Below are 8,413 nucleotides of genomic sequence, written 5' to 3'. Positions count from 1 at the left end.
AATCTTACATGAGATCGTCAGTGTTCTTACAGAAATTCAAGCGGCCAGTGTAGACAGCTGGCAAGATTTTCCGCAAAAGCAGCTGCTTTTGTGGAAAAACTTGCCAGTCTAGATGCAGCCATAGGCTGCGTCTACACTGGCACAATCTTGTGTAAAAGCGGCTACTCTTGCGCAAAAACTTGCTGCCTGTCTACACTGGCCGCATGTTCTTGCTCAAGTAAACTGACGTTCTAATGAATAAAATCAGAGCTTCTTGCACCAGAACTCTGATGCTCCTGCTCAGGAATAAGCCCTTTTGTGCAACTGTTCTTACGCAAGAGGCCAGTGTAGAAAGGCAACATGAATTTCTTGCACAAAAAAGCCCTATGATTAAAATGGCCATCAGAGCGTTCTTGCGCAAGAGAGCGTCTACACTGGCATGGATGCTCTTGCGCAAAAGCACATGCCAGTGTAGATGCTCTTTTCTGGAAGAGCTCTTGCACAAGAAGCTGCCAGTATAGACGTAGCCATAGATGGGATCATGAGCTTTTGTGGAAACAGCCCACTTCTTCAGATGACCGGAGTTCTGAGTTTGGGATATGAAAACTCGAAATCAATAGGAGAGGGGAAGAGGAGCGGGGAGAGAAAGACCAAGGGAGGGGGTGGGAGACAGGGCATCAGTAAGTATTTGGAGACTGGGTACTTAAACCTAAGCAGATAAAAATCAAAGTCAATAGACAGATTCCCATGACAGGATTTTCTATGTTCTAGCCAGGAGGAGAGGATGGAATATGGTAAAGTGTGGGTCAGCTCAGATGACAAACAATCAAATGAAAAAGAGTCTAACACATCAGGAAATACTTTAAAAAACCCCACAACTAATAGTCTAGCAGCACCTTAAAGACTAACAAAACACGTCGATGGGATGAGCTTTCATGGGCACAGCCCACTTCTTCAGATGAAAGTGAGTTGTGCTCACGAAAGCCCATGGTCCCATCTACGGCTATGTCTACACTCGCGGCTTCTTGCGTGAGTAATATGCAAATGAGGCTAAGCGTGGACTATCGCCGAGTCTCATTTGCATACCTAATGAGCCACCATTTTTTTCAGAAGAGGCTCTTGCGTAAGAAGGAGCTGTCTACACTGCCCCTTCTTGCGCAAGAAAAACCCTCTTGTGCAAGGCCGTTCTTCCTGAAAAGTAATAGGTGTAACGGCATTTCACAACGGCAGTGTAGATGCTCCTGCTTGCACAAGAGCCTCTTCTGAAAAAAATGGTGGCTCATTAGGTAAGCCACACTTAGCCTCATTTGCATATTACTCGCGCAAGAAACTGCGAGTGTTGACATAGCCTACATGTTTTGTTAGTCTTTAGATGTTGCTCGACTATTCATTGGTTTTTAAGTTTTTCCAGTTACAGTCTAACTCGGCTCCCCTTCCGAAGCTTTTTAAAGTGCTCATACACAAACACCAGAAGTTTAAGTAATAAGATGGGTGAACTACAGTGCCTCATACTAAAGGAGGCTATTGATATAATAGACAGCACAAAAACTTGGTGGAATGAGGACAATCAATGGGACATAGTCATACCAGGGTACAAAATACACCGGAAGGATAGAACAGGTCATGCTGGCGGGGGAGGGGGCCTATATGTGAAAGAAAAAGTAGACTCGAATGAAGTAAAAATCTTTAATGAACCAAACGGTTCCATAGAATCTCTATGGGTAGTAATTCCATGCTCCAATAATAAGGATATAGCCAGGACTGGCTTTAGCAAGTGCGGGGCCTGATTCCAGAGAATTGGCCAAATCGCCCTAAAGCCAGCCCTGGATATAGCTGTAGGGATATATTATCGACACCTCACCAGGACAGTGACATGTTAAGGGAGATTAGAGAGGCTATTCAAATAAAAAACGCAATGATAGCGGAGAATTTCAGCTATCCCCATATTGACTGGGTACAGTCACCTCAGGACAGGATGCAGAGATAAATTTCCCTAGCATGGCTCTGTAGCATTGAGAACATCACAGCGCCCCCTAGTGCCCTTCTGTAGCATTGGGACAGCACAGCGCCCCCTAGTGCCCCTCTGTAGCATTGGGAACAGCACAGCGCCCCCTAGTGCCCTTCTGTAGCATTGGGAACAGCACAGCTCCCCCTAGTGCCCCTCTGTAGCATTGGGACAGCACAGCGCCCCCTAGTGCCCTTCTGTAGCATTGGGAACAGCACAGCTCCCCCTAGTGCCCCTCTGTAGCAGTGGGAACAGCACAGCGCCCCCTAGTGCCCCTCTTTAGCATTGGGAAACCCCCCCCCCCCCCAGGGGAATAAAACACTGGACACCACATGGATTTGTAAAATACATTTTATTTCCTTCAGAATAGAAAGTCTGCTGGGTTAAAGTAATTAAACAGTTGGCAACTCATGTAACAATGACACACAAGGAAACCGACCTAGTCTTGGAGTTAATACAGCGCTCCTGATATGTTCACTAGTTTAATTCTACCTGGGAGCAGGGTGGGCTAAGCCAGGGGCACCATTTGGTCCTGTGACACACGCACACGCACACACACGATACCGAAAAGTTACAGAGCTATTCTGAGTTGCAATTATTTTGTATTTTCTCCCCTATGTACATAGAGTCCAAGCACGGCAAGTGTATACGCGACTTAGCATAAATAAAGGGAGGCCGGGGCGGTGCTTGTACAAAGCTCTGGGAGCAGAAAGCCAAGGGAGGGCCGATGGAAATGAAATCCATTTTGGTCTGAGGGTGGGGGATTCTGTTTTTTCCAACAAAAGGCAGACGCTGAAGCAGAACTAAATTGTGAATTTTCTGGCACAATGAAAATGGGGGGGGGGGAGGTTTGGAGGTCAATGGAAACTTTCAGTTTTAATTTCAGCTTTTTTTCCCTAGTTCATTTTGTTTGTTGGGTGTAGAGACAGCAGCGTCTCACGTAAGACACGGGGAGCAACTGGCCCGCACGGGAGGGGCCAAAGATGGAACATGGGGGCCAGTTTGGGGCGCAGCCCTTTCAGGAAGGTGGGGGCAAACTGGAGAGCCCAGGGGAGAGGCAGGAGTGCCAGAACCAGGGGGAGGGGTGCCATGACTCCTTAGTTTTATACCCAATATAAGGGTATGAGATGGGGGAAGGGAAGCAGGAGCAAGTAGGGTCTTGGAGGGAAGAGGTGGCCTGGGAGCAGGGCCCTGGGGGAAAGGGTGGCATGAAGGGCTCATGGAGAAGGGGCGGGGCTCAGGAGGAAGGGATGGGGCCATGGTTCAGACACCAGTGGCCCCCCATTTTTAGATAGCCTCCGCCACTCCTCGTGAGAGCCAGAGAAAGGATCAGAGGTTTAGCGACGTGACCGCTGAGGAGAGGTTAATTAACAGCCTGTTTAGTCTAGAGGAGGCTGAGGGGGGACCTGAGAACAGTCTGCAGTCATGCTAGAAAGAGGATGGCCATCGATTCTTCTCCCTGTCCACTGGAGGCAGGACAAGACCCAATGAGTTTAATCTGCAGCAAAGGAGTTTTTGGTCAGACATTAGGACACGCTCCCTAACGCTCCAGGGAGTTCAGCTCCGGACTCGGTTTCCAAGTGCAGATGTGAACTCCCTGCCATTCGAGGGGTTCGCAAGCTACCTGACGGGGATGATACAGGTTTACATGGGGAATGCGGGCAGACGCCTACCTCGCCGGATCCCCTGAAGCACAACATCCTTATGTTCCTTTTCACCCTGCCCTGGTGTGGTTCCTGTCCCTGCCAGGGCTCTACGAAGTAGCCATAATATTACACCCGAGCCTCGAGCGCTGTGTTTTATTTTACAGCTAATCACGTCCCAGCCATCTAATCAATGCCCAGAGCCGGTTGCCTGGAAGGGTTAACCAGGTTAGGGGGAGGTTTCTAGGCAGTGTTAAGTGCTGGTTAGAGGGTTGACTTGTTAGTTTCGGCTTTTTAGTTCTTTTCTATCACCAGGCAAATATCTGTAAAAAAATGACACTAAAGATAAATGGCCATTTTTTTCCAATGTTCCCCACCCCGGATGGCTGGTGCCGACGGATCTAAGAATCCCTGTGGATTGGTCCCAGGCCATGAGCTCCGGCACGTCCCAGTGGGGAACAGAGATTCCGGCTGCGGGTTTTTTGGACACCTGATTTACGTGCGAGCCGCCCAGCAATTCCCCCTGACATGGCTGTCGGTCGGATGGGTGGCTTTCTCCTGACCTAGCGATACCAACGCAAAGCCCAGCTATCCTAGCACGGAGGGGGTTACGCTGCTGGAACGGGGCCTTATGCCAGGATCGCGTTGCCCCCTTCCTGCCTGGGGATTCCTAAGCAAGTTCAGGCTGCAGATGAGTCTTCACGCAGTGGGAAATGACGTTGTTCCTTCAGCACGGGGGAATTCGAAGAAGGACTGGGCGGCTTTAGGGAGTATCTGGGCCCGTTGTGAATGGGGCTCCCCAGGGCCATCTAGGCAAGGGCTTGCGTGGCCCCTAGAAAGACAGCTCCACCGGGTAATTAATGATTCAGTGGTTGAGCCTCCCAATCAGGTCTGAATTTAGCCTCCCCAAAGCCAAGGAAGCGCTGGAGTTCTGAGCTGCTTTGGGCACAGGGGAATGAAGAGATCACGGGGAAACGGAGGCGCACAGCCAGCCCCTAGGACACAGGGTCACGCAAAATCAGCAGAACAGGCGGGATTTGAACCCTAGGCCCCCAGACAAGGCTAGATCCACATACCCAGCCCTCTGGCTGTTAAAGAAGGGGATACAGCCCTGCTCAGACGGACAGGGTGAGACACTCCCTGATTGCAAGGGGTGAGGTTTCCATGGCAGGGGGCACGTCTTGCCATTAGTGGGCATGGCAGGACCTGCGCGCTGCATGGGGTCGATCCTGGAGGGCAGGGTTTCCATAATGGGGACGTGTCTGTGATTTGGGGGCACAGACGGGTCCGGATTCTGGTGGGTGCGGTTTCCATGGCAGAGGGCGTCACTGCGCTGGGAATGAAGGTGCTCACTTGACACGGATCTCGGCATACTCCGCTAGTTCCTCCGTCAGGGTGTAGCTGTCCTTGGTGGCCAGTTTGGTGAAGTCGATGTTGGCATAATCCACATTCAGGTCCAGGGAGCCCTCAGGCTTGTTCAGGAGGTGTTTGTCAGAGGCCAGGCGCCGCTCATACTGCGAGGGAAGCAGAGCAGCATCAGCCTGGGTACGATTGGTGTGTTCACCTGTGGAACTCCCTGCCACTGGATAGGACAAGATTAACGTTCAAGGTTCCCTGCCACTGGATATTATAGGCCTCCACTTCGACTTCCTGACACTGAATATTTACTCAGAGGAGTCTCTCCTATTGATGTTATATGGTTAACTCACGTACGTTGAGGAGGATACTTTGGGGGTAGCCAGTCCAATAACACCAGGGTTTATCTGGGATACTCACTGCCACTTGATCTTACTGTGATTTGCCTATGGGAACTTACTGGCATTCACCTGGGGAACTTCTAGCTGCAGGACCCTTTCCAAAGGAGGCATTCCCAGCCAAAGCTCTCCCAGGCAAGGGGCACTGAGCACATGAGGACTGTCCCATGGGGACGGGAGGGGGAGGCTGTGGAAATTGTACAGCACAAAAAGACGAGACCACAGAGTGAGCAGAGGTAAAAACGAAAACACCACGACACTGCCAGGGACACACGTAAGGAGCTGCTGGTACTTGAGACCCAGGCCCCGCCCCCCAGCTGGCCTCTCAAAAGTGAGACCTACCCAAGCAACAGGGTAGAAACCAGAACTGGCAGCGCCCCCTAGGGGAAAACCCTTGGGTCCCATTCCCTGCCCAGCCAGTCCCCTGCATGACTGTGGGGTGCAGGGGGAGCCCCATGCCTGAGCCGAGGTGTGACGCACACTGGTGGGGGTGACGCAGACTGGGGAGTCCAGACTTACCCGGTGGGTCAGTGGCTCTCCAGGGAGCAGATCTCCTTAGACTAGCGGAGAAGGAAGAGCCGTCACTGAGTATCTGGGGGGGCACCTCTAACGCGGCAGCTCCAGGGCCCTTTCTGGGTTTGGGGTACAAAGGCTGGAAGAGTCCCTTCCCCCGCCCTATGAGCCAACACATCCCCCCAGAGGAGACAGGCCCCCGTGGCCTGTTCCCACCCCCGGGGCCAGCCCGTCTGGGCTAGATGTTCTGTCCAGCTATGGACACGAAGGGCACGTTGGCACGGCAGCGTTATTCGAAATAGCAAGGGGAGTGTGCTCACAGCAAGCCCGTGATTTCGAAATGACTTGGAAAGAGCAGGCTTCTGATTCCGGAATAATAACCCTCACCCACGAGGAATAACACCCATTTCGGCAGAGCGGGAGTGGGGATGTCCCACTGTGGCTGTTTCGAAATAGCTCCTCCCAGGGCCCCTCAAAGTCATGACTCCCCAGTGCCTCTCGGGGCTCTGAGCTGAGGTAGCGCGTCATTAGGTGAGCCAGCCTCAGATTCATTTCCAGGGTTCCCTGTAATGTGGACGCGCTATTTCGAAATCGTTCTTTCAGGAGTTATTATTCCAAAAATATCCTTGTAGTGCAGACCTACCCTTAGTAGCAACTGCTAGCACTGGAGTGCATAGCCTTCTCTACATTACCCCTATCTATCCCACACCCCTCCTCCGCTGAGCACCCCCCAGCACCCATCCACTGCTGTACACTCCCCTCCACCCCATTCACACCCCTCCACTGCTGTACACTCCCCTCCACCCCATTCACACCCCTCCACTGCTGTACACTCCCCTCCACCCCATTCACACCCCTCCACTGCTGTACACTCCCCTCCACCCCATTCACACCCCTCCACTGCTGTACACTCCCCTCCACCCCATTCACACCCCTCCACTGCTGTACACACCCCTCCACCCCATTCACACCCCTCCACTGCTGTACACACCCCTCCACCCCATTCACACCCCTCCACTGCTGTACACACCCCTCCACACCCCTCTACTGTTGTACACATCGCTCCATCCATCCACCACTGTGCACACCCCTCCTATGCTGTACACATCACTCCATCCATCCACCCCTGTGCACAGCCCTTCACCCATGCACCCCCATACCTACATCTCCACCCCCCCATACAGTCCTTTATACACCCCCCACTCTTGCCACCTCCCTGCCCCCCCTTCCGCTGTGCCAATCCCTGTGTCCCACCTCAGATTTGTCCGGGGGCCGGTATCCTCCGCTGTACGCCACGGGCGGGTTCTCCAGCTGCACGAAGCTGGAGTTCTCGTTCACGTTTTTCCTGGGTAGAGAGAGACAAAGACTCCTCTGTTCCTGGGCCACCCCCTGCAGTGGGCAGGGTGGGGGAGAAATTCCCTGTCCCCAGGCCACCCCTGCTGTAACCAGTTGGACACGACCCCCCTCCTCTCTCTCCACTGGCGTCTAGCTGACTGGACATTCTCCTCTGCTTTCCCCTTTCCCCTACCTCTCCTAGGCTACGTCTAGACTGCCGGCTTCTTTCGGAAGACGCTTTTTTCGGAAGAGAGCTTCCAAAAAAACTTCTTCCAGAAGAGAGCGTCCACACTGCAAGAGTGCATCAAAAAAGCAATCTGCCTTTCCAAGAGAGTGTCCAGACTGAATCTCTCGCATGTAAGCCGGGATTGCTATGGACCAGGGCATCTGTGCTTTTTCCTCTTTCCTCTTCTTGCGAAAGAAATCCCTCTTCCCCGTCCACACACGCCTTTTTGCGAAAGAGCTCTTTCACAAAAAGGCTTCTTCCTCGTAGCATGAGGATTACCAATGCCAGAAAACCCCCCTCTGTTCTTTTGATTTTCTTGCGGAAGAACGCAATTGCAGTATGGATGTTCCTCAAGTGTTGTCGGTAAAACGGCTGTTTTTCTGACAAAACTCTGCAGTGTAGACATACTGTGCTCCAATTTATGTTAAGCTCTGTATCATGCCTTTGATATGTTAACCCATATTATTTACATTAGGTCCTTTTGGTATGTCAAACAATCCAATTTACGGTGTGTTTCTGGTTACTCAAGGCTATGAGGGTGGATTTTGCCTAGAAACCATATTGCTGAATGTATGCTTATAAATATGTATGTAACCTGTGGAATGTGTGTGAATGAGAACTACTCAACCAAAAAAGGCAGTTTAGGATCTGTGACCTTTTAAAGCAGACAAAGATTCTGCAGGCAGATAAATTAACTAAGAGGCAGTGAGAAAATCTCTCTCTCTTTCGGACAAGATGTAACATCACCGCAGAAACCTGGGACCGGCCCAGAAAAAGTAAAGTCTCCTGCAGATCCGAAGGGCTCTCCCGGGAACATCATGGCCAGCGCTCCAGCCACCAGCAAAATCAAAAGTGATCTACACCGCGCTTGCAGCCTGCTTCCGAACTGCCAACGTGAGTGTGATGTGTGTGTGTGAGCATCACTGTACTCCAGGGCTACTCAACTTTGGAAGCCCCA

The 8,413-nt window shown here is 51.8% G+C and overlaps 1 protein-coding gene across 5 annotated transcripts in view; it reads right to left on the bottom strand.

The window, feature by feature from the left end:
* Positions 1-2,319: 2,319 nt before the first annotated feature.
* Positions 2,320-8,413, bottom strand: part of MAG (myelin associated glycoprotein) — a 34,546-nt gene continuing 28,452 nt past the window's right edge. For 4 of the 5 annotated variants that reach the window (XM_075907227.1, XM_075907226.1, XM_075907228.1 and 1 more), the window contains 2 exons: positions 7,149-7,239; positions 2,320-5,141 (listed from right to left, as the gene is read on the bottom strand). In XM_075907227.1, coding sequence (XP_075763342.1) covers positions 4,977-5,141; positions 7,149-7,239 — 256 coding nt within the window. In that variant the 3' untranslated portion in view covers positions 2,320-4,976. Of the gene's footprint in view, positions 5,142-5,900; positions 5,942-7,148; positions 7,240-8,413 lie in introns of all 5 variants that reach the window. The other variant, XM_075907229.1, reaches the window with a different exon arrangement.

Source organism: Pelodiscus sinensis, chromosome 24, assembly GCF_049634645.1.
Source record: "Pelodiscus sinensis isolate JC-2024 chromosome 24, ASM4963464v1, whole genome shotgun sequence".
In the NCBI taxonomy this organism is placed as follows: Eukaryota; Metazoa; Chordata; order Testudines; family Trionychidae; genus Pelodiscus; species Pelodiscus sinensis.
Note: the sequence above shows the minus strand (reverse complement) of the source record. Positions and strands in the feature narration are given on the sequence as shown.